This window comes from Oncorhynchus clarkii, chromosome 13 (genome assembly GCF_045791955.1).
Source record: "Oncorhynchus clarkii lewisi isolate Uvic-CL-2024 chromosome 13, UVic_Ocla_1.0, whole genome shotgun sequence".
NCBI classification, from domain to species: Eukaryota; Metazoa; Chordata; class Actinopteri; order Salmoniformes; family Salmonidae; genus Oncorhynchus; species Oncorhynchus clarkii.
This window is the reverse complement of record NC_092159.1, coordinates 60,402,282-60,428,563: the sequence shown is the minus strand read 5'-3', so window position 1 is coordinate 60,428,563 and position 26,282 is coordinate 60,402,282. Positions and strand designations below refer to the sequence as shown.

The window sequence follows — 26,282 nt, the reverse complement described above, 5'->3', positions numbered from 1 at the left end:
GCTCCATGAAACTTCCCACAGCAGGTTTCAATGATTCAATATGCCAGCTGCCCTCCATATTGAATAGCTACCGTTTTCCAAAGTAGCCACGGTTTTGAAAAGCAATTTGGAGGTTACCTAGCTTCGTCCAGGCTTTTTAAAGATTGACCCTATCCAAAATAGCCTTTCATACAAAGAGCAGTTCACTGAGTCTTGACTCCATAGAGCCTCTCTGAATACAGCAGCTTGCCTGTGAAGACGGAAAAAGGCCTTCAACTGTATTAAGTAACCTTTGCGGATGAAAGCTGTGAAAATGGTATTTTAACAATATTGTGATGCCCTTTCAATATGAAAGGCGGCGGTATAGGGGATGCTCTCAGCCAATGAATGCATAGGAAGGAGAACGGCGTGTGTGTTGAGGAAGTGGTGATCATCCTCTAATAATACAAGCCTGCCTCTTGTAATTACAAGCCTGCCTCTAGTAATACAAGCCTACCATCCTAGTAATACAAGCCTACCTCTAGTAATACAAGCCTGCCTCTAGTAATACAAGCCTACCATCCTAGTAATACAAGCCTACCTCTAGTAATACAAGCCTGCCTCTAGTAATACAAGCCTGCCTCTAGTAATACAAGCCTGCCTCTAGTAATACAAGCCTGCCTCTAGTAATACAAGCCTGCCTCTAGTAATACAAGCCTACCATCCTAGTAATACAAGCCTACCTCTAGTAATACAAGCCTGCCTCTAGTAATACAAGCCTGCCTCTAGTAATACAAGCCTACCATCCTAGTAATACAAGCCTACCATCCTAGTAATACAAGCCTACCATCCTAGTAATACAAGCCTACCATCCTAGTAATACAAGCCTACCATCCTAGCTGATGGGTATGTCAGATGTGCAGTGTGATGACAATCATCATGGCCCAATCTAAAGTGTTTAGAGAAAATAAATCAGTCAGAAATCATATCCCCACAATCCACTCATTAAAATACAAATTGTATTCATGTCAGAAATGCACACACACACACACACACACACACACAAAGAGAAGGGCTCTAGTGGTCAAATTAGAGCTGTGTATTCATTTCCAGCAGGGAGCATATTAAAAGCTGATAATAGGAACACATATGACAGACTTCTCTCTGGGTCCTGAGAGCTCCAGCAGCCCACCACAGCAGTGTGAGAGATCAGGGGTACCCAGCCTAATCCTCCAGTTATCTCCAGGAGGTCCCTCCGGCATGCCCAGGACCCCCCACACCTCCCTGGGTAGAGGTAGAACTGGGAAAGGAAACGTGTGGACAAATGTCATTCAAAGATGTACATCCACAATCCATCGTCTTCATGTAGACATGCCAAACTAGTGCTGGGCAATCAGTACTTTGAGGTCAGTTTGATAATTTAAAAATAATCACGGTTTTCATTATTTTTTTAAAGATTAAATGCACTATTCATTGTGGGTTGAAGGATGTACCATAGAATAAAACAATGAATAAAAATAAAGTCCCATGATGGCAGTGACTGACAATTACTTATTAACCAAGTTATTCACATTCTCTTTTAAAATGTTTTGTTTTCTTTGAAGACTATTTAGTTCCAAGTCATCTCATCTCTATAGAGCTGCTGCCTATACTGTCTGGCAAAATGACTGTTTTAGTACTCCACGTATCCCTCGATCACACATTCTTCAGTCTGTTATGCAGCAGGCGTAAAAGAGACAGACAAGTAGGCACGCACTGGATTATGGTCATTGTAGTTAATCATCACGTTTTCTGTGCAAAACTATGTAGAACACTGGCCTGCTGGAATCTACAACTCCTACACAGTTCAGACATGAACTGATTTATCTCTAGAGAATCTGCAGGGAAATATGAACAATGAGCTCACAGAAAAAACTACATTCAATAAAAATGATTGAACCAACTTTGGTCAATTAGTTGTTTAAATACCAAAAAAATAACCAATATTTATGTTAATCGGTCAGCACTAACGCCTTTTGGGGATTTCAGGTCAAGACCACACACACACACACACGTCCCCAGTTTGTTAGACAAGTGTGAACACACACACGATCCCATACACAGTTGAAAAAAAGCAGAGTAGAGCATTCTCATTTCATTTGAAAAATATAACTTTTTAATAAAGGCTACATCTCTTTATAATAATAATTACATTAATTAAAGTACCGAGGCATCTTTCCAATGGAGCTCTACAGAATAGAATGCATCATTTACAGTTTTAATACAAGTGGAACAAAAAAAAGCCATGAAAAATATAAAACAAACGTGATTACAAGGAGATGGTAAAAAGGCATAGTAATAAAATCTCTTTTGAACATAAGCCCCTTGTGAAAACCAAGGGAGTATCATACCCCGATAACAGGGTAGTAACATGGTAAAGGGACCCATGTAGGCACAGCTACTGTACTCAGTTAAACACTACGGCTTCCTCTCAAACGCCACCCTATTCCCTATGGAGTGCACTACTCTTGCCCTGGTCATAGGGAAGAGGGTTCCATTTCAGACGCAGCATCGTAGTGTGTGTTAGCATCATAACCTCTTCCTCTGTCAAGGGTCAACAAGACACACAGGAGAGACTGGTCAATTCAACACAATCAGAGGTGTAAATACCACTAACATTTGTGGGGGGACAAAAAAATTTTTTGGGGGGGGGGACTAGTCTCCCAAAGGCAGACATACTCATTAGGACACTATCAGAACTGGTTTTACTAAACAAAATGAAAATGTGCGTTTCTTATTGGACTGATCCAGGAAAGGTAGTCCCTCCCCGTTTGTCAGTTTCCTTCCGTTCGGCCTAATGAATACACCCCTAGATCTGTCGTTCTGCTCAGAAGCCTGGACATCAAGGAATGCCTCATTCCTATACACAAAACAACTGTTGGCTTGGCTGGTATAGATTCATTTGGTGGGCTTGTCTTTAACAGGTAACAGGTGTAAATCTGTGTTAGCATGTTTCTGCAATTTGGGGTAGTTTGGTGCTCTGAGCCAGTTTAGGGCCAGTTCGGGGGTAGTTTGGTGCTCTGGGCCAGTTTAGGGCCAGTTCGGGTGTAGTGTGGTGCTCTGGGCCAGTTTAGGGCCAGTTCGGGTGTAGTGTTGTCCTAAGTGTGGGCTCGTTCCCTGTGCAAAGCCTGGGCAACAAAACAAAGGCACTGAGAGATGAGACTACAGGGCTGTGGTACCTGCGCTATACCACACTGTGAAGTTAGGGCAGGAAGTCACTGATCAGAACAGAAAACACTGCCACAGGACTAGTTGACAAGGCAGGAAAGTGGAGGGTGGAAAACTAAATACTTTGCATTTGAAATATTGGAGACGACATCTCCCAATTCTCCAAGCAGCTTGTCCATCCACAGGACTATGGGAGGGGAGTGACATTTCAATAAATTATTTAGAAACTCTTTACATTTATCAAAAAAATCATTATATGTCCATCTGCATATACATCTAGGGTTGTTGGTAGAGGCAGGCTCAGATAGGGCACCAGTCCCAACTTTCACCTCTCAACCTTTCACCTCTAGCAGTCTCTCAGGTATCAGAGGTCCCCGCCTACTCCCTCAGATAGTGGTCATTCAATTCACGTATAGTTTCTGGAACCCAACACCCGTATCCAAACCCAACCCACAGTCCACCATTTTCTCCTCTTTCATCTCCAAGACGAGATGTTGTTAAATAGTCCTGTTGATGGCTACTCCTCTACTCCTCTACTCCACTACTCCTCTACTCCACTACTCCTGTACTCCTCTACTCCTCTACTCCACTACTCCTCTACTCCACTCTCCATCCTTCATTGGCCAAGCTTCTTCAACAGAATCTCCAGTCATCAGTCCTTAGCTTTAAGACTCTCTGGTGGAACAGGGGGGTGGTGTCCATGGAGTGTTTCTGTAATACATTCCTCTGGTACTTCTGGAGGGGTATCAGTCCATCCTCTCCACCTTGCCCAGGATCTTCCCCTGGTACCTGGGCAGAACAGAGCTGTCATCCAACACCTCCTCGAACACGGCTCCACACTTAAACTCATCACTGGCCCTCTTGAAGTAGTACCTGTAACCCAGGAGGGGAGAGAGGGGGTTAGTGACAACATATCAATCATCTGTACAGTACAGCCAACACAACCAGACCATAGAAGACCTGGATTACATGGAACAGTACTATTGAACAGTACTCTATCCAACACATACGTGGAACAGTACTCTATCCAACACATACGTGGAACAGTACTCTATCCAACACATACGTGGAACAGTACTATTGAACAGTACTATATCCAACACATACGTGGAACATTACTCTATCCAACACATACGTGGAACAGGACTATTGAATAGTACTATATCCAACACATACGTGGAACAGTACTATTGAACAGTACTATTGAACAGTACTATATCCAACACATACGTGGAACAGTACTATTGAACAGTACTATATCCAACACATACGTGGAACAGTACTATTGAACAGTACTATATCCAACACATACGTGGAACAGTACTATTGAACAGTACTCTATCCAACACATACGTGGAACAGTACTATTGAACAGTGGAACAGTACTATTGAACAGTACTCTATCCAACACATACGTGGAACAGTACTATTGAACAGTACTCTATCCAACACATACGTGGAACAGTACTATATCCAACACATACGTGAACAGTGAACAGTACGCTATCCAACACATACGTGGAACAGTACTATTGAACAGTACTCTATCCAACACATACGTGGAACAGTACTATTGAACAGTACTCTATCCAACACATACGTGGAACAGTACTATTGAACAGTACTCTATCCAACACATACGTGGAACAGTACTATTGAACAGCATGCTATCCAACACATACATATATTCAGCAAGATACACAATGAAGATAATGTCATGTGGATTCAATATGATCTGGTTTAACCTCAGGTTGTGTGTGCGCACCGTGTGTCTCTTTTCCTTCATTAAGCCCTACTCCCCTACCCCAGATAAAGGAGCCATTGTGCAAGGGGCCAGAGAAGACGGCCACTGAGGTCAGAGGTCAAGAGCTAGCCTCCCCCAGCCCTTTGGACTCTTGAGGGGAGGAGAGACAAACTCCTGTGATCTACAATGCACCAACAACACTTCACTCTCAACTAACCCTCAGACTGAACCAATGGCTTCTGTATTATAGGGGTGGTCTTTGATAGTCTCGGGTTCTACAGGGGCTTATTGGATATAAGAGGGTCTGGACTAATTCAAAATCCACCCGTTTCCTCTCATTTCATCAGTCCTGCCCTGGTACTGAGCTACTCCGGCTGACTAACTGGTTATCATTAGGCCCTCAGTGAAAGGACCCTTCATATAAAGAAGGCTCAGATTTTGGGTGCCTGCAAGTCTGCCTGTTATAAACCCTGACCTTGACACACGCATCATATTTTCTCCTAGTCACTGCCCTTCCCTCTGTGAGAGGTATATAGGACGCAGTAGAAGGGTCCCGGTAGGCAGCCAGGGAGGGGGCGGGGTCATCTAATCTAAGCAGCCAACCACCTGAGGGGGGACCTCTTCCTGTCAGCCATGATGACTACACTGGCCCTGTTAATGACCCCCTTTACCCCCCAAAACTACCTCCCTTCTTTTTAGAGGAAGAGGAACCAGCAGGGGAGGAAGGGTAAGTGCTGTATACCTCAGCCATTCATTCTGTAATGGAAAAATGCCTCATTTTGCCCATGTGTGGGGTGGTGCACGTCGTGCGCCTTGGAATTCCTAAAGCTCGTGTTTTACGAGAGAGCTGACAAAGTCATACAAACAATGCTCGTAAAAATGAGGAAAAACATTTTTTAAACAAAAAAAAGTATTCTCAAACACACACAAAGGGTGTTCACTAATAAAAAACAGTCTTCATTTGAAACACAGGAAGAGTTCACTAAACGGGGTGCAACAGGGTCTCACACAGCTTCTATTAAATCAGAACAACAATACTCTGACTGGGGAAATAATCATTGTTCTCTGGCGAGACAAGTATGAACTGGGGAAATAAGAGGACATGAAAGAGGAACTAAGACACGCTAGATAATTGGAGCCTTATTTCTGAGAAGGGGCTCTATCCTTCTCCAAAAAACTTCAAAGGAGCACGGATCTTATTTGCTCAAAGAGGGAATGAGAGAGAGAGAGAAATAACTATTTCCATTGGAACATGTTTTATGTGGCAGAATTTTCAGTGTGCAACATCTGGCAGCAATATTGTCTGGCAGGGCCGGGCCGTACTGTTCTTTGTTGAACGTAAGCCATGTTCAAATGACCCAACACCCCCCCCCCCTCCCCTGCTACTGCTATTAAAACCATACGCTTTGAATCCCCCTATCCTCCCCTCTAACAACGTGGATGGTTAGAGAGAAAGACAAGACAATCAACTACATAGACAAGAGAGAGAGGATGTCCACTATGCAGCCCTGCTTCTCACACCTTAGACCTAGGTTCACATGACCGGACCAGGGAAAACTCTGGACCAGAGCTACAGACCTAGCTAGAGTGTTCCCTTGCTCCATGGCCTAAAAGAGAAACTGAATGTGTGATGCATTCCCATCATATCCCTACAAACCATCTGTACTAGTTATGAACCAATGCTTGACTCTTGATACCATTCTTGTACTCCAGATCACAATGGAACAGAGTTGTCATCTGAAGTGCGTTGGACACACCTCTAATAGTGAACAGGACCTGTAGTATCCCAAACAAGTACGTCCTTCCTTTAACCACGCGCCATACAAACAAACCAAGCCTGAAATATGACTAATACATTTCCCAGAAAATGATGCCGCCGTGTAAACCCAAACTACGGTGTGTTATTCTGTGTGTTACTTTAACGTGCGTGCACTTCAACGTGCACATCCTTAAAGCAGGCTGCCTGATAGCATCAGTGAGGAATTTGCACGGCTGGCCGTTTGTGTGAGTCTTTGTTGGTTGAAATGAAAGGGGCCGGGTTCAAAGGCGTGCGTATTAAGTGTGCCTCGCCATGGAAATCAATACCAGATGGGACCCAAAACACTCCTCACTTCAAATTCTCTCCCTCCCTCTTTCCTGCAACCCCCCCATCCGTCTCTCATTCTCTCCTCTTCCTTCGTTTTAACCACAAACACAGGCATATGAAGTCAATACTCCAACTCATGTGAGCATTCAGCCCAACAGAATAGAGTCGAGAGAGTTTCTAAAGACCCTACCTGGGGCGGCAGGTAGCCTAGTGGTTAGAGGCCGGTAGCCTAGTGGTTAGAGGCCGTTAGCCTAGTGGTTAGAGGCCGGTAGCCTAGTGGTTAGAGGCGGGTAGCCTAGTGGTTAGAGGCTGGTAGCCTAGTGGTTAGAGGCGGGTAGCCTAGTGGTTAGAGGCTGGTATCCTAGTGGTTAGAGGCGGGTAGCCTAGTGGTTAGAGGCTGGTATCCTAGTGGTTAGAGGCTGGTAGCCTAGTGGTTAGAGGCGGGTAGCCTAGTGGTTAGAGGCGGGTAGCCTAGTGGTTAGAGGCGGGTAGCCTAGTGGTTAGATGCGGGTAGCCTAGTGGTTAGAGGCGGGTAGCCTAGTGGTTAGAGGCCGTTAGCCTAGTGGTTAGAGGCCGGTAGCCTAGTGGTTAGAGGCGGGTAGCCTAGTGGTTAGAGGCTGGTAGCCTAGTGGTTAGAGGCGGGTAGCCTAGTGGTTAGAGGCTGGTATCCTAGTGGTTAGAGGCGGGTAGCCTAGTGGTTAGAGGCTGGTATCCTAGTGGTTAGAGGCTGGTAGCCTAGTGGTTAGAGGCGGGTAGCCTAGTGGTTAGAGGCGGGTAGCCTAGTGGTTAGAGGCAGGTAGCCTAGTGGTTAGAGGCGGGTAGCCTAGTGGTTAGATGCGGGTAGCCTAGTGGTTAGAGGCGGGTAGCCTAGTGGTTAGAGGCGGGTAGCCTAGTGGTTAGAGGCGGGTAGCCTAGTGGTTAGAGACAGGTAGCCTAGTGGTTAGAGGCGGGTAGCCTAGTGGTTAGAGGCTGGTAGCCTAGTGGTTAGAGGCTGGTAGCCTAGTGGTTAGAGGCGGGTAGCCTAGTGGTTAGAGGCGGGTAGCCTAGTGGTTAGAGACAGGTAACCTAGTGGTTAGAGGCGGGTAGCCTAGTGGTTAGAGGCGGGTAGCCTAGTGGTTAGAGGCGGGTAGCCTAGTGGTTAGAGGCGGGTAGCCTAGTGGTTAGAGGCGGGTAGCCTAGTGGTTTGAGCATTGGGCCAGAAACTGAAAGCTTGCTGGATTGAATCCCAGAGCTGACAAGGTAAAAATCTGTCGTTCTGCCCCTGAACAGACAGTTAACCCACTGTTCCTAGGCCGTCATTGTAAATAAGAATGTGTTCTTAACTGACTTGCCTAGTTAAATAAAGGTTAAATACCAGCTGGGGAAGAGATCTGGGAAACTAATGGAGCTATGAAGACACTTTGTGGGTGGCTGTTTTTCTAGTGTGTGTGTGTGTGTGTGTTCTTACAAAGATGATCATAACAGTGACCTAGCGTGTGACCTAGCGTGTGAGAATGTCAGACTGTGTATGCATGAATGTGTGTGTGTCCGTGCATTGAATGTGCGCCGTAGTCTCCCTTCTCCATACCTGTAGTGTCCCTTCTTGCGGAGCTGTTCTTTAAAGTGTCCCAGTGTGAGGCTGTGTGTCTTCATCCGCCTACGGTAGGGGATCTCCTCACCACAGAAGAAGTAGGTTACCTCTGTCTCACTCCCCATGGCTGGAGCAACATGGCAGCCTGTCGTCACCTGCAGCACCCTGTTGGTGTCTCTCAGTCTGAGGGGGAGAGGAGAGGTGTGAACACAGACCTTCACTTTCCCCTATAGAACACTATTATTAACAAGCTCGCTTGGTGGGTCGTAGCTATGGCTACACAGAAAGAGAGGGAGGGGACCAGGGCAGGAGTAAAGGCTGGTATATGATCTAGAAAAGACTGATGGTTGACTAGAGAGTAGATAACATCTGTCTAGAAAGAGGAGAGAGGGGTGTGTGTGTGTGTGTGTGTGTTCTCTGCTCCCCTTCAGCCATGTCCAAGGCTCTGTAGTGTTACTTCAGAAGGAGGGAGGTTAACTAGGGCCTGTTCTGTTCTACAACTGCTCTCTGAAGGTCAGACAATTCAGCACCATGAAAGACGGCTCTGCAGTCAGGGGGAAAGGACTACAACACACAACACACACACACACACACACACACACCAAAGAAAGATCAGGGAAAGAAAGAAAGAAGAAAACTGACAAGATTGGCCTCTTGCAAATGGAACTTCACGTGTGTGTGTGTGTGTGTGTGTGTGTGTATGCATATCTTCCTCCTCCACATATGTAATATCATGTTAGTGAACAGAGGAGAGGAGGAGGAGGAGAGAGAGATGAGGAGGAGGAAGATGAGCAGAGAGATGAGAGGCGTACTCTTCTGTTTGGAGAGAAGCAGCAGGACCGGAGCCGGGACCGGGGCTGAGGGGGGACGGCACTGGACAGGGCCCACTCTGGACAGGCATAGGGTGGCACTTCTCTCTCTGGAGGCTGGATGTAGAGTGTCTGCTGGGGAGAACAGAATAGACCAACGTTATTACAATACAATTTGGTAGTCCAGTCTCCGGCATCACACTATCTAACCGCAGACATGTTTCAACAGCAGGAATCACAATGGTATAGTAAAACAACTGATCAATGCATGGGAGTGTCAATATGTACTCCACTGTCTACAGGGAGAACTACAGCCAACGTTTTAGTATCAACCTCTGTCTGGGTCGGCGTGCGGCTCCTACCTCTGTTTGGGGGGTTTGGAGACGGAGGCCTCCTCTAGTCTGCGACAGGCCTCCTCCAGCTGGGACAGGGTGTTGGGCGGGGGCAGGGGGGGCATGGCCGGGTCCTGGATGAAGGGATGGGCGGGCTGGTGGGCACGGAGATGGGCGCTGGCACCTCCGCCGCCCCACGTGTGTGTCTGGTTGGACGCCGCTCCGCCGCCATACGCCTTCTTAGTGCTCTGGGTACTGTTGGGCGAAGATAAAAACAGCCAATCAGCATGGAGAATGGAAGGAAGTGGGAGGGGTCAATTGTGGGGAATGTTGGGAAATGTACTTTGCATGCATGTAAAATGACTATGGGATGCAATTGTGAAACAAAATGATGAAAATTGTGTTTAAATGTACTGAGAGGACGACAATAAATAAGTTGCAATGAAAGGAAAACAAGTGAAGGGAAATGTATCTCTGAGGCATTGGGAGAGGACTACAACAGGAAGTGGAGAGGCTAGACCCCCCTACCTGTGGGGCTTGTGGTGCTTGCCCTGCCGGTCACTCTCCAGGATCCACTGCCACACGTTCTGGGAGCGGTCTGTGCTGTCGCTGGGTAGCTGGAGGGGCACGACCTCACCCCCCTCTGCTGCCCCCTCCTCAGCCCCCGACCGACAACCCCCCCGGGAAAGGGAACTGGAGCGCCCCATATTGGACTCTGCGGGACTGCTGCCACAGGACACCATCTCCCTGCCCAGGCTGCGACTGCGTGGGTAAGGGGGACCACCTTCCGCCCCTCCAGACCGCACCGGACACAGACACAACACCCTCTGGGCTGCCTCTCTCTCCATCTGCTCCTTGCTCTTGGAACCGGCGTGGTGGTGGATGTAGTGGTGGTGGATGTGCTTGGTGCTGCTGCTGGGCCTGCCCAGGGAGAGGGCCCTTCCTGGGGTGAAACCTACTGAGAAGCCCCCTAAGCTGGAGGTGCCACTGGGGCTGGAGGCCCCGGGTGAGACCAGGGGCTTGAGACCAGGGCCTCCCCGGGAAAGAGTCCTGTGCTCTGGAGAGCGGGAGCGGGGTGAATGGCGGGCCACGGTGGACGGGGACTGGCAGCCAGGGGTCTTTAGGACACGGGACAGGTGGTCATCCAGAATGGCCTGGGGGTCCTCGTCGTTGGGGCCGGTGGGCTGGAGGGACAGGGGGTGGGGGGAGAGCAGGGGGGCACTACTGCCGGGCACCTCAGCCTCGTCCCTCTCCTCCTCCTACACACAGCCAGAACAGAACGGTTAAGTCAGGACAGATCTCAATGACAAACATACACACATGGACAGGAAAGAAGAACAGTATTGAATGACACAATCAAGGAAACCATTAGACCATTGCCATAGACCTCTGAGATAAGGATTCCCACATCTATAAATCCAACTACTAGTTCATCCACACCTCTTGCATCTGCTGCAGCCTCTCCTCCAGGGAACTCATGGTCTCCTGTTCTCTTTTCAGACGCTCCAGACGAGAAATGAGCTGAGACGCAAACGCTGCCGGCTCTACCGGAGTCATCTCCTTAGGACATCTCTGTGTCCGCTATGGAGGGAGAGAGAGAAGGAAGGAGAGAGAGAGAGGGAAGGAGAGAGAGAGAGAGAGATGGAGAGAGATAGAGAGAGATAGAGAGAGAGGGATGGAGAGAGAGAGAGAGAGAGAGGGGGATGGAGAGAGAGAGAGGGGGATGGAGAGAGAGAGAGAGAGAGAGAGAGAGGGATGGAGAGAGAGAGAGAGAGAGGGAAGGAGAGAGAGAGAGGAGAGAGAGAGAGAGAGAGAGAGAGAGAGAGATGGAGAGAGAGAGAGAGAGGGATGGAGAGAGAGAGAGGGATGGAGAGAGAGAGAGAGGGATGGAGAGAGAGAGAGAGAGAGAGGGGGATGGAGAGAGAGAGAGGGGGATGGAGAGAGAGAGAGGGGGATGAAGAGAGAGAGAGAGAGAGAGAGAGAGAGGGATGGAGAGAGAGAGAGAGGGAGAGAGAGAGAGGGGGAGAGAGATGGAGAGAGAGAGAGAGAGAGAGAGAGAGAGAGGGATGGGAGAGAGAGAGAGGGATGGAGAGAGAGAGAGAGAGAGGGGGATGGAGAGAGAGAGAGGGGGATGGAGAGAGAGAGAGAGAGAGAGAGAGAGGGATGGAGAGAGAGAGAGAGGGAGAGAGAGAGAGGGATGGAGAGAGAGAGAGAGGGATGGAGAGAGAGAGAGAGAGAGAGAGGGATGGAGAGAGAGAGAGGGATGGAGAGAGAGAGAGAGAGAGAGAGGGATGGAGAGAGAGAGAGAGAGAGAGAGAGGGATGGAGAGAGAGAGAGGGATGGAGAGAGAGTTAAGATATGTAACAGTTAAAGGAGGGGTCGGTGTCCACATTGTCTTCCACCTGAGCCCTCTCCTCCTATCTCCCCCCCCCCCCCATCCCTGCTAGCCATCTCATCCTATCCCCCCCCCCCCCATCCCTGCTAGCCATCTCATCCTTGCCCCAGTGCCCCCTCCACCCCTGTCAGTGCCACCCCTGGGCCCTGGGTCTGTGGTGGCAGTTGGTTACACTCCTTGGAGCCTGGGCTCTCTGCGTGTTCCCTCTGTAGTGCAACCAAGCCATCAGCGCTTCCCTCTGAAGTCTGTACACTTCAAAGGGCCCTCGTCAAATATCAAACATTCACTAGGGGAGGGAGGGAGAAGGGAGGGCAGTGGCTTTACATCTAGGAATAAAAGTCACATATCGACAGGGGGGAAGGAGGAGAAGGAAAGGGAGGATTAAAAGGAGAAGATGGGGAGATGTGTGCAGGCAGCAGGGGAGGGAGGGAGGGAGAGATGGAGGGAGATCAGAGAGGAGCAGGGGTAATTTATTTCACTGTTGCACGCTGGGCACCTCTGAGGTACAGTAGAGTCATTATACCCCTTATGTGTGTGTGTGTGTGTTATTTTATCATTGTCATTGTTGCACTGGGGCTTTCTTGATTCCTCTTCCTCTCTTTTTGTTCCTTCCATCTCTTTGTAGTGGAGATGAAGGGAGAGAAGACAGACAGACAGACAGGCGGTCTGCCCGGCCCACGTGTCCTGACAATGGCAGCTATCCCCCAATCAGAGGAGAAACTAACACGAGAAAGGGGGGCGAGGAAGGGAGTGTGAAAGAGCACAAAGATGGAGAGAGAATCTTGGACTCTTAAGAAAGCATATATTTGTGAGGAGAAGAAAGAGGGATCAAAAAGTTTGATTCAACTAGCTACCGATGTTGCTAGTTTGGCCTTCCCAAAACTAATTTTCCCATGTCTCCCCTCTCCAACTCTCTTCTTTCCTTTCTTTTGGCCTTTCCAAAGCCCGTCAGTTACCAACTCCCCCCTGACACACTCCAACTCTTCCCTCAGATCCCTCGTTTTAGGGTGGCGGCCTGAAGAGGGGCGGGGTTGTGGAGGGGAAAAGCGCTGTTGGAAGTTGTCACTTTCCTCTGCGTTTGCTCCATTCATCCTCTGATCAAAGAGGTGTGTGTGTGTGTGTGTGTGTGGAGGAGCCGGCAGTTGATTCTAGAGCCTCCAGATAAAGCTGAGAGAGAGGGGGAGCTCTCCCCCATCTCGCCATTCTATGTATATTTTCATCATCAGTGTGTGAAGAGAAGACACTGGTCTTTAGAATGCACCGGATAAACAGCTTAGAAACAGTCTCCTGCAGACTTCAAGGAACCCAACGGGGGTGTGGGTTACAAAGGTAGCGGGGGATGGTGTGTCGGGGGGGGGACTTTGACATCTGCTTTGCTCTCAGATCTTTGTTGTTGTTGTTGAATGGAAGAGTAGAATAGAGATGGTGGTACTATACATAGAACAGCAGACCTGAATACAGGCCATGGAAATGGATGTTGCACTACTGAAAAGCACTAATAAGTGGGGCAATAGGACATTTATGTGTGTGTGTGTGTGTGTGTGTGTGTGTGTGTACACTTACAGGGAAGGCAGGTAGAGAGACCTGGCTGTTCATCCTCATGTTGCGCTGCATCTCTCTCTGCATGTGCTTCTTGGAGCCCAGCTTGTAGGGAGGGATGCCTTCTCTGTCAGGGAAACGCACAGGATACACAGGTCAAACAGCCAATCAGACACAGCAATACACACACCCAACCAGGAAGCAGCTCATTGGTCACCTAATAGCTATTTCAATCACCCCCCATTTAACCCAGATAAAAAAATACAATATATTTCAGGTCAATTCTGAATCTGAGGTGTAGTGAACAAGAGGTGAACATTGGATAGGGTTTCTGCTAGGTCTCAGGTCAGTGTGTCTGACAGAATAGGGGATTTCATCTGCCCTAAAACTGACACTCATCTCCAGCCATGGCTCCCTGAGCAGTGGGCACTTCACCACACATCCCTGCACTTCCTTTTAACTGAGCCCAGAAAGGATCACTCAGCCCTGAGAGCTGTGCCAGGCTTTAGCTGTTAGCATTCATCACCAGCAGTATACACAAAGTTAGCATTAGCATCCTGCCATTGACTTGCCCTGGAATCCCACTGAAAAGACTAGTCTAGAAGCAAACTATACTGTTTGGAAGGTTAACACACAAACCCACTGATCAAAGTGTCAGTCCTACAGAGAGAATGATCATAACATGTAGGCTAATAAAACATCTCTCAGATCACCCGCCATATACATTCTGCAATCATAGTATAGGGCCCATCACGCCGGGGCAATCCAATCATAGTATAGGGCCCATCACGCCAGGGCAATCCAATCATAGTATAGGGCCCATCACACCGGGACAATCCAATCATAGTATAGGGCCCATCACACCTGGACAATCCAATCATAGTATAGGGCCCATCACGCCAGGACAATCCAATCATAGTATAGGGCCCATCACACCGGGACAATCCAATCATAGTATAGGGCCCATCACGCCAGGACAATCCAATCATAGTATAGGGCCCATCACGCCAGGACAATCCAATCATAGTATAGGGCCCATCACGCCAGGACAATCCAATCATAGTATAGGGCCCATCACACCGGGACAATCCAATCATAGTATAGGGCCCATCACGCCAGGACAATCCAATCATAGTATAGGGCCCATCACGCCAGGACAATCCAATCATAGTATAGGGCCCATCACACCAGGACAATCCAATCATAGTATAGGGCCCATCACACCTGGACAATCCAATCATAGTATAGGGCCCATCACGCCTGGACAATCCAATCATAGTATAGGGCCCATCACGCCTGGACAATCCAATCATAGTATAGGGCCCATCACGCCTGGACAATCCAATCATAGTATAGGGCCCATCACGCCAGGACAATCCAATCATAGTATAGGGCCCATCACACCGGGACAATCCAATCATAGTATAGGGCCCATCACGCCAGGACAATCCAATCATAGTATAGGGCCCATCACGCCAGGACAATCCAATCATAGTATAGGGCCCATCACACCAGGACAATCCAATCATAGTATAGGGCCCATCACACCTGGACAATCCAATCATAGTATAGGGCCCATCACACCTGGACAATCCAATCATAGTATAGGGCCCATCACACCAGGACAATCCAATCATAGTATAGGGCCCATCACGCCGGGACAATCCAATCATAGTATAGGGCCCATCACACCAGGACAATCCAATCATAGTATAGGGCCCATCACGCCAGGACAATCCAATCATAGTATAGGGCCCATCACGCCGGGACAATCCAATCATAGTATAGGGCCCATCACACCAGGACAATCCAATCATAGTATAGGGCCCATCACGCCAGGACAATCCAATCATAGTATAGGGCCCATCACGCCTGGACAATCCAATCATAGTATAGGGCCCATCACGCCTGGACAATCCAATCATAGTATAGGGCCCATCACGCCTGGACAATCCAATCATAGTATAGGGCCCATCACGCCTGGACAATCCAATCATAGTATAGGGCCCATCACGCCTGGACAATCCAATCATAGTATAGGGCCCATCACGCCTGGACAATCCAATCATAGTATAGGGCCCATCACGCCTGGACAATCCAATCATAGTATAGGGCCCATCACGCCTGGACAATCCAATCATAGTATAGGGCCCATCACGCCTGGACAATCCAATCATAGTATAGGGCCCATCACGCCTGGACAATCCAATCATAGTATAGGGCCCATCACGCCTGGACAATCCAATCATAGTATAGGGCCCATCACGCCTGGACAATCCAATCATAGTATAGGGCCCATCACGCCAGGACAATCCAATCATAGTATAGGGCCCATCACGCCGGGACAATCCACAGCCTATGGCTGACATAGTCAAAATACAACTCTGTCTGATCTAGTATTGCCTTAAGGTACTTCGTTCACACCAAACAACCAAGAGCAAAACCCAGTGTTTCTCTCCCGGGCCAGGCGAGCCCTGCCCTATAAAACATCAGTGTCTCAGTGACCCAGCCTAGCCAGTAGTGCACCCGACCGCCACTTGTCTCACTGTTGCTTTGAAAGCTTTGAAATCCCAGTCATGCGCATTGCCCCCCTCCCCTCGTCGAACCGCTCCAGTCTTCATTTGGCAAGCCTGCCTCTGATCTCCCCACATCAAAAAGCTGGTTTGTGAGATAAGGTAATGTTTGAAGTCTGCGCAGCTGCATTCCCCAGCGTCCAAGCAAATCCATAAATAAGATATAACCCCCCCCTTTTATTTTCTTTATCTAGAAATGAGACATGTTTGGTGTGCCGCCCAGCCTTTTCAACAGTCATAAAGACAGAGATATTCTAATCTTAAATGAGCTGAGTAAAAAAACAACAACCAGGAAGCGTGTGTGTGGCTTTGGAGGCTTTCGTCTGTCGCTGTTACTAGGCCTGTACTATCAAAGAGTCAGTACGGCGCAGGATACTAGGCCTGTACTATCAAAGAGTCAGAGTACGGCGCAGGATACTAGGCCTGTACTATCAAAGAGTCAAAGTACGGCGCAGGATACTAGGCCTGTACTATCAAAGAGTCAGAGTACGGCGCAGGATACTAGGCCTGTACTATCAAAGAGTCAGAGTACGGCGCAGGATACTAGGCCTGTACTATCAAAGAGTCAGAGTACGGCGCAGGATACTAGGCCTGTACTATCAAAGAGTCAGAGTACGGCGCAGGATACTAGGCCTGTACTATCAAAGAGTCAGTACGGCGCAGGATACTAGGCCTGTACTATCAAAGAGTCAGAGTACGGCGCAGGATACTAGGCCTGTACTATCAAAGAGTCAGAGTACGGCGCAGGATTCTAGGCCTGTACTATCAAAGAGTCAAAGTACGGCACAGGATACTAGGCCTGTACTATCAAAGAGTCAAAGTACGGCGCAGGATACTAGGCCTGTACTATCAAAGAGTCAGAGTACGGCGCAGGATACTAGGCCTGTACTATCAAAGAGTCAGAGTACGGCGCAGGATACTAGGCCTGTACTATCAAAGAGTCAGAGTACGGCACAGGATACTAGGCCTGTACTATCAAAGAGTCAGTACGGCGCAGGATACTAGGCCTGTACTATCAAAGAGTCAGTACGGTGCAGGATACTAGGCCTGTACTATCTAGGGCTCTATACCGGTGCTTTGATTATGCCTGTCTAGATGGTCACTGGTCAGGCAGTCAGAAAGTTACAGACTCGTATCATAAACTCTTTATAACTGCTATACTCTAGTAAACCTTCTAAACCACTCCCTTGGCTGTAAAATAAAGTTATTTCGATTTCAGACAGGATTCTTTAGCTAGGTCGTGATTCATAGGAACGACAGTTTGCGAGTTATCAATTCCAGTGATAAGTGTCATGTGATCCAAAGGCCCAAGATCATCCTGAAGAGCTGACTTTAAGACTACATTACTGTCAAAGACAGGTGATGAATGGAGATATCCTATAAAGGCTGTTTACCATCGGGGAAAATGTTCCCCAGTTCCAGTCTACTTAAGGGGTGGCTCTACCATAGGCACCAATGCATTAGCAGCTGGGTCTGGTCTACTTAGTTCATTGACTTTATATGAAGCAGAGAAAAATGAGCTCATGAAATGTATTGCTTTCTCTCATGTCTCTGATTACGGCCATGTGTCATGAGAAACTACAGCCATGACTCGAAGACTTCATCTCTCCCACCATGGCAACACTTCTCCTCTAAATCAGACTACAAACATACTGTACTAGGGAATGGGGCTGGAGCATGCATTGTAAGGCTGGGGTCTAGGGCCCAAGGGGGGGCTAAACGGGGGTGTAGCCTAATGGTTAGAGCCAAGGCTAGGGCCTGGGGATGAGGTCTACAGGCCATCCTGTCCCTGGTCTGGTTCTACTCTGGCCAGTAGGCCTCTGAGGTGTCAGGAGGAACAGTCAGGCTTATTTCACGTGGGGGGGGCTCCTACTCTCCCATCCACTAGCAGGGCTGTGTGTGTGTGTGTGGGGGGCTCCTACTCTCCCATCCACTAGCAGGGCTGTGTGTGTGTGGGGGGGGCTCCTACTCTCCCATCCACTAGCAGGGCTGTGTGTGTGTGGGGGGGGGCTCCTACTCTCCCATCCACTAGCAGGGCTGTGTGTGTGTGGGGGGGCTCCTACTCTCCCATCTACTAGCAGGGCTGTGTGTGTGTGTGGGGGGCTCCTACTCTCCCATCCACTAGCAGGGCTGTGTGTGTGTGTGGGGGGGGCTCCTACTCTCCCATCCACTAGCAGGGCTGTGTGTGTGTGGGGGGGGCTCCTACTCTCCCATCCACTAGCAGGGCTGTGTGTGTGTGGGGGGGGCTCCTACTCTCCCATCCACTAGCAGGGCTGTGTGTGTGTGGGGGGGCTCCTACTCTCCCATCCACTAGCAGGGCTGTGTGTGTGTGTAGATTGGTGGTCTCAAGAGGGTTCCCTATTCCTGACAGTGCGAGATTCCAGGTGAGCTGTACCGAGGCCTAGAACCGGAGAACTGTTCAGGTTCAGCTAAGAGGCTCTGAATCAAAACTCTTTCCCAGAACGTTCCCAAACATGACACTCTTCTCACGATAGTAACCATCAGTATACTCCAGACCAGAGAGGCTCCAGTCCTTTCCCTCAGAAAACACACCATTTAAAACATGACCCTCTACTTACACACTGCTGTCTGTCATGGACATGGAGTCGTCTGTCGTGGCGTCGCTGGACACCTCGCTGTCGTTGGTGCTGGTGGCTGGGGCAAATGAGCCCACATGGTACGGGTTGACCGGGTCCCCTCGCCTGTGGGACCTACACACAAAGGACAATGCAGTTTAAATACGTGTGTCAGGTAGCAATATATCAGATATACACTAGTACCTTTCATCTGTTTAGACCACAGCTAAGGCCATAGGGCGCTTATTTCTCTTCTTGTGAAATAAGAGAAACTGGGTTGTAGATATTTGTGGACCTATGCTGCCAACTTGAAACTACTCCCTTTGTGTGTGTGCGTGTGTGTGCGTCTGTGTCTGCGTGTGTGTGTGTGTGTGTCTGTGTGTGTGTCTGTGTGTGTGTCTGTGTGCGTGTGCATGTGCGTGTGTCTGTGTGTGTCTGTGTGTGTGTGTCTGTGTGTGTGTGTCTGTGTGTGTGTGTCTGTGTGTGTGTGTGTCTGTGTGTGTGTGTCTGTGTGTGTGTGTGCGTGCGCGTGTGTGTGTGTGTCTGTGTCTGTGTGTGTGTGTCTGTGTCTGTGTCTGTGTCTGTGTCTGTGTGTGTCTGTGTGTGTCTGTGTGTGTCTGTGTGTGTCTGTGTGTGTGTGTGTGTGTGTGTGTGTGTGAGTGAAAGAGAGAGAATGTGTGTGAGAATGTGTTGTCACGACATTAGTGTTGTGATACTACTATACCAGATTTTCCTTGGCAAAAAAAGAAGACGAAGCAGACTTAAAATCTAAAGGTCCTTCAAAACCTACTTTTGTAAGATATATACTATAGCTTGCCCAAACAAAACTAATGTGACTCTCGGTGACAACATAAGGCAGTTTTTTTCCAACATTAGGACCGTTTTCCTCAAGAAATTATGTCCACTTCATGTTTTGTTTTCTTTGATTCCTAGTATGGTGACAGTGGTATCGTGACAACACTAGTATGGTGATAGTGGTATCGTGACAACACTAGTATGGTGATAGTGGTATCGTGACAGCACTAGTATGGTGATAGTGGTATCGTGACAGCACTAGTATGGTGATAGTGGTATCGTGACAGCACTAGTATGGTGATAGTGGTATCGCGACAACAATAGTATGGTGATAGTGGTATCGTGACAACACTAGTATGGTGATAGTGGTATCGTGACAACACTAGTATGGTGATAGTGGTATCGTGACAACACTAGTATGGTGATAGTGGTATCGTGACAACACTAGTATGGTGATTGTGGTGTCGCGACAACACTAGTGTGGTGTGTGTCTCAGACAGTAATGACTTGGAGTTCAACCACACTCCAGGGCCTGAGGAATGTGACAGGGTTCTCTCTCCCTGGGGGGGGGGATACCTAGTCAACTGAATGACTTCAACTGGAATTTGTCTTCCCCATTTAACCCAATATCCACGTCTTCGGTGCCCGGGGAACAGTGGGTTAACTGCCTTGCTCAGGGGCAGAATGACAGATTTTTACCTTGTCAGCTCTGGGATTCAATCCAGCAAGTTTCGGTTACTGGCCCAACTCTCTAACCACTAGGTTACCGATCAGAGTCAAACTGGCCCTAAAACTGACCAATCCCTCTAGCTGTCTCTCACCGTATTGGCATGGGAAATCTATGTTTACATTGCCAAAGCAAGTGAAATAGATAAACAAAAGTGAAATAAACAATAAAAATAAAACTCTTGCTTCACAGCCCATCACCTCCTGCTGTGATGCATTCCTACCCAAGCAGAGGAAACTAAGAAAGGGGGGAATGAGAGAAGAGGAGAAAGAGGGAGAGAGAGAACCTGAGCTCACAGCCAGGTAAGAGAGGGAGAAGAAAAAAGAGGAAGTGTGAGAGTGTGTAGGGAAAGGAAAGAAAGGAGAGCAGAGAAAAGGGGGAAGCAGGGCCTCTTCTTTATGAGCAGCCCACTGGCAGGCGAGAGCCAGAGAGCTGGAGAGGAAGAGAGAGAGGCGCCCAGCATGACTAAAGCCATAGGCCCCAGCTCCAACCTGACCTTCAGAGGGGCTTGCAAACACGCAGGTATTTAGCACAGCTGGCCTCACATCTCTCTCTCCCTCTCTCACCCCCCCATTCATTATTTTGCTTTCTTTCAGGAAGAGACCCCCCCACCCACCTCCTCCCAGTCCCCACAACCCCTTTCTGTCCTTCCTTTCCGCTCGATATCCCTCTAAAGTACATCTAGTCCCCACATCCCAGTGTTTTCTAAGGGAAGAGATAAAAGTGGGGAAGAAAGAGGAGAGAAAAAAGGAGAAGGGGAAATCAGAGGAGAATCACAGTAAACAAGTGAGAGAGAGGGTGAAAAGAGAGCGAGGGAGAGATTGGGGGTTTTAAAAAACATTGAACGAGAGAATGAGTCTGCTGTCGCTGCTCGGTGGTTTTTGAGAATAATCTGATTCAGGGAGAAGAAATGAGTTCCACATACCAGGGAGAGGAAAGCAGCTAGATGGGGAGTCAGGGACACCAGTCTGATTCAAAACAACACCTAACCAGGTGATGGAATAATGGAGATCGGTCTGAACTGAAGCCTCACTGGGACACGAACCCATGTCCTTCTCAATCCTCCTATGGGGCAGACTGGGTTGTCAACACAAGTTCTTCCTGGTCCCACCCCTATAGTGTGTTGATTCTATTGACACTTTCTAGCCCAAGCAGAGCCAAAATCCAGCCAAAACCACTAAGAAGTTGCCCAATTCCCCTCCCTGCAGGCCAAACACCAGTCTGGCACCAGGGCTCTAAAGCCTGATAGACTCCCTCTTTAGAAATGTTAAACTTAAGTGGTTCGCCTGACAAGTCAATGGCCATTGATTCATGACAACCAGCTGGCCTTGGGTTGGGCCTCATCAGCTGATTTGGGTCCCTCATCCATATACAGACCAGCAAGTGAATGGCTTGTTGGATTAGCACATTAGCAAGTTGTCATATTTCACTCCCATTAAGATAAGGCAAATACAATCTGTTTATATAGGAGCAGTAAGGGGAGGATACAACTGAGGTATGATGATATGAATAAATATTCACCTGTAGCTACGTGGTCTACATTCTGCAAAACACCACTCCCTTGTCACCGATCACTGAACATCTGACATGTATAGAATAGATATTACATACACATATGACCATGAAGTCCAGATAAGTGAAACCGAACCACTGCTCTGAAGTGGCTCTGAACATTTCAAAATGACTAGCCTACTATTTGTCATGTTTGAGATACAAGGAGATGTATCCCTATCCTTAGAAATGGCCAAAGCCGTGTGTGGCTGAGGCACAGCATAGCAGAGTAGTGGCATCATGTATTATTGGCTGACAGGCTGGGGCCAAGGCCAGGCGTGCTCTGTTAACTTCCCCTGGAAGGCGATCCCTCTATCTGCTGAACTATTTCAAAGCTCCGGAAACTGAGGCAAGCCAGCAGAGGGCTGCACTCTGTCTAGAGAACACCATTTATATACTACACACACACACAGAGACAGAGAGAGACAGAGAGACAGAGAGAGAGAGCTAGATGGGAGAGAGAGAGAGTAGGGGGCTAGATGGGAGAGAGAGAGAGTAGGGGGCTAGATGGGAGAGAGAGAGAGAGAGAGAGAGCTAGATGGGAGAGAGAGAGAGAGAGAGCTAGATGGGAGAGAGAGAGAGCGAGAGAGCTAGATGGGAGAGAGAGCGAGAGAGCTAGATGGGAGAGAGAGAGAGCTAGATGGGAGAGAGAGAGAGAGAGCTAGATGGGAGAGAGAGAGAGAGAGCTAGATGGGAGAGAGAGAGAGAGAGAGCTAGATGGGAGAGAGAGAGAGAGCTAGATGGGAGAGAGAGAGAGAGAGCTAGATGGGAGAGAGAGAGAGAGAGCTAGATGGGAGAGAGAGAGAGAGAGCTAGATGGGAGAGAGAGAGAGAGAGCTAGATGGGAGAGAGAGAGAGAGCTAGATGGGAGAGAGAGAGAGAGCTAGATGGAGAGAGAGAGAGAGAGAGAGAGAGAGAGAGAGAGAGCGCTTGATGGGGCAGAGAGGGTGAGAGAGAGAGAGCTAGATGGGGAGAGAGAGAGAGAGAGAGAGAGAGAGAGCTAGATGGGAGAGAGAGAGAGATAGATGGGAGAGAGAGAGAGAGAGCTAGATGGGAGAGAGAGAGAGAGAGAGAGCTAGATGGGAGAGAGAGAGAGAGAGAGAGCTAGATGGGAGAGAGAGAGAGAGAGAGAGAGAGCTAGATGGGAGAGAGAGAGAGAGAGAGAGAGCGAGAGAGAGAGCGCTTGATGGGGCAGAGAGGGTGAGAGAGAGAGAGCTAGATGGGAGAGAGAGAGAGAGAGAGAGAGAGCTAGATGGGAGAGAGAGAGAGATAGATGGGAGAGAGAGAGAGAGAGCTAGATGGGAGAGAGAGAGAGAGAGCTAGATGGGAGAGAGAGAGAGAGAGAGCTAGATGGGGAGAGAGAGAGAGAGAGCTAGATGGGAGAGAGAGAGAGAGAGAGCTAGACGGGGGAGAGAGAGAGAGAGAGATAGATGGGAGAGAGAGAGAGAGAGAGAGAGAGAGAGCTAGATGGGAGAGAGAGAGAGAGAGAGCTAGATGGGAGAGAGAGAGAGAGAGAGAGAGAGAGAGAGAGCTAGGGAGAGAGAGAGAGAGCTAGGGAGAGAGAGAGAGAGCTAGGGAGAGAGAGAGAGAGCTAGGGAGAGAGAGAGAGCAAGAGGGGGAGTGTGTGTGTAAAGTATCTCTCAAACAAAGCTAAAAAGCAAGGTGAGATGAAAACGCATCTGGAAACTGTCTATTTTGAGACAGTATATGTTATATCCTAGTTATTATCCATGACTTACAAAGAGCCATTGACGCTAGGCTAGTCACTGCATTCCCCAACATTTCCCTAATAGTTGGCTATAGTACGTGAAATAGGAAGGGACCCGCGTCTTACCTGTACCCCTTCTCCATCACTGTCCTCATAGACACTGTTGCCCTCAGCGCCTGGGCAGAAAGTCCAACCACAGAAGCCAGCGCTTTGGCTTTGAAATCATTACAACTCCACTCCTCTTCCTCATTCAGGGTGGGCAGGTACCCACACACCAGCTTCAGGCTACCTAGCCCGTTAGGGTTCACATGAGCAGGGTTCTCGCCCCCGCTCCTCACATACTCGATGTAAATGTCCGAGGTCAAGAACATCTGGTAGGGGCTCTCCTCCATGCTGGTCTGGATCTCAGTCTGTGCCTGGTCGAACATAGCCAAATCAATCTGTTGCTTCTTAATATTATCCCGAATGAAGGTTTTGGTCGCAGGCTTGAGCTGCTTGGCAACTATGCTGCTGGTGTCAATATAGCGCTTGTAAATAGCTTTGGCGACTCGCAGCGTTTTGGTATCCTTGAGGTCCATCTGCCTGAAACCATTACAGGCGAACCAAAAGTCTAAAGTGTCGACGCATTTCTCGCGCTCCAGGAATGTCCTAAAAAGATGAGCACCGTCTTGGTCCCCAAGAAGAGAATGCAACGACTTGGTCCACCGGGCTAGCGGCGAATCCGGTGACGCGCTCCCCTCGGGTTCCCCAAGTCCATCCTCGTTCCTCTTCGCAATGTAACCGGGAGGCGCGAGCAAAAGCGCTTTGACCGCGGTACCCTGGGGTCTCATCATGGCGAGTTTGCCGGGGTAGCACGGCAGCACCTCGCCCTCCTCCCCCGGGACCGGGGGACGGGGAGCATCTTCTCGGAAGCTATTGGCGATATGGTCCGATATAAGCGCTCTGCTCATGGCTCCGAAGGCAGCAGCAACAGAAATCCTGTGCGTTGTTCGCCTCAGAGCGCTACAACAATCTCCTCACTCTCTATAGTCAGCCGGGGAGCTTCTCTGCCAGTCTTCTCTCTGAAACAGAAGTATTGATCTAATCAAACTCAGATCCACCACAAACTTCAAAGGCATACATGCAGTAGAAGTATTTTCAGAACCTTTACAGACTTTGAGAGAGAGAGAGAGAGAGAGAGAGAGGAGGTGCGGCAGATTTACATAAATACTCAGATTTTATTTGGGTGCTCACTGACATACCTTCCTTAGCCAATGTTGGTGTTGAAAGTGATCATTAACATCACACGGTTTAGCATAAACTCATAGAACAGATGATGTTCCCATCATCTCGCTCCACTTCATTAACTACATAGGAAAATGATAAATCCAAGACCACAGAAACATGTTCTGTGCGGAAATATCAAGCAGACTAGATGGAATACAACACAAGTGCAAGAGAGAGACATTTGTACACAATAGCATACCGAAGATCGCTATCTGTGAGCCGGTGTTCTCGTGAACACCTCAACAATTAGCTGGCCATCAAGCCCAATCTGATCCTGAACACGCCGCAGCACATGTCCAGTACACCACCGACCAACAGACACCAACCCACAACGAGGCATGACGCCACTTTCCGCTCACTATTTTCTCATCATTCGCGTCACAAAACAGCCAAACGGTCCAAATGGAATAGATTACACAACCCTAAACATATCCAAGAAACAGACTAACGTTACTAAACTAGGCTACAGGACATGTTTTGAAAACGGGATGGAGAGCGTTGATTTTGAACTGAACTTGCCTTTTGAAGTAGGCTAACCAAGGTAAAAAATGATAGGCGGGTTCTCTGATTCCTGTTCTACCAACATCATGAACCACAAATTGATAAACACATTTTTAAAGGCCTCCGAGAAGCAAGCTACGGTCCACGAGAAACAGGCTACAGACATGGAAGCAGAGCCGACAACCGATGGCTGCTAAACGCTACACTGTATTCTCCGATCAGAAGCTGTAACAATATCACCTTTCGAAGTTGTAACACTTGCTTTGCGGCGAAAGCGAATAAATCACCTCAATCCATAAATCGGCCGAAACGAGATCCTCATTAGCCTACATCGCCGTTTATATTCTGCACCAGAAATAATATACATGTGCAACTACCTAATTCCATAACGCTCTTCTATCTTTAGTGGGTAAAATAGGCTACATTGCTTCATCCAACCACACAGAAAAGTATTCAGATCTCACGGGGGGAGGAATTCCAAATACTTATATCGTGATGAATAGTCCTCTAAAAAGCGTATCAAAGTTTAGATAAAGTGCCCAAATACTTATCACAACGAAACGTAATCGCACAACACACCAAATGATAGTTGTTTGAGCTCTGTATCCAGCAAACTAAGTTAATTGCATACAGCCACATTACTTCAAAGAAAGTCAACAGAACATCAAAGGAACTCCAATGGGGCCAGCGCGAGGAACACACTCTTGTAACTTACCATCGATCCACGAGTTCGGTCTTCCAAAAGTATCCGTTTTTTTATCCACAGAAAATAATCCACAATAGTCGATTCCACGACAGACCCCTTCACAGTCCGATTTTTTTCGTGTTAGCTGCAGAAAGAAAAATGTAGTTTTCCAGGGGGGAAAAAATCCTGCTTAGTTTCCCCCTTTTCTTTGCAAATGTTTCAGTCTGCCATGCCATACCGTAGGTCTCTCCTGTAGGCTAT

At 48.4% G+C, this 26,282-nt stretch overlaps 1 protein-coding gene across 3 annotated transcripts; it reads right to left on the bottom strand.

The window, feature by feature from the left end:
- Positions 1-2,641: 2,641 nt before the first annotated feature.
- On the bottom strand, positions 2,642-26,282 carry LOC139365187 (axin-2-like). Of its 3 annotated transcripts, none has more exons than XM_071102642.1 (10): positions 26,052-26,282; positions 23,696-24,630; positions 18,793-18,924; positions 13,665-13,767; positions 11,147-11,287; positions 10,235-10,965; positions 9,737-9,961; positions 9,378-9,506; positions 8,563-8,748; positions 2,642-4,038 (listed from the first exon to the last, which is right to left on the bottom strand). In XM_071102642.1, exons 2-10 carry the CDS (start codon positions 24,517-24,519, stop codon positions 3,912-3,914), a joined length of 2,598 nt encoding a protein of 865 aa, XP_070958743.1. In that variant the 5' UTR covers positions 24,520-24,630; positions 26,052-26,282; the 3' UTR covers positions 2,642-3,911. The 3 variants fall into 3 exon arrangements, with proteins under 3 accessions (XP_070958743.1, XP_070958741.1, XP_070958744.1); XM_071102640.1 differs by having other exon boundaries at positions 3,745-4,038; positions 9,378-9,509; positions 26,052-26,183; XM_071102643.1 differs by lacking the exons at positions 2,642-4,038; positions 8,563-8,748 and adding an exon at positions 8,964-9,129 and having other exon boundaries at positions 9,378-9,509; positions 26,052-26,183.

Excerpts from the sequence above, each read along its gene's own strand:
- LOC139365187 (XM_071102640.1), bottom strand. The coding sequence starts at position 24,519 with ATGAGCAGAGCGCTTATATCGGACCATATCGCCAATAGCTTCCGAGAA. Across the intron at positions 10,966-11,146 it reads GGCTGCAGCAGATGCAAGAG|GAGGAGGAGAGGGACGAGGC; the intron begins GTGTGGATGAAC and ends GGCTGTGTGTAG. Across the intron at positions 9,962-10,234 it reads AAGCACCACAAGCCCCACAG|TACCCAGAGCACTAAGAAGG; the intron begins GTAGGGGGGTCT and ends TTCGCCCAACAG.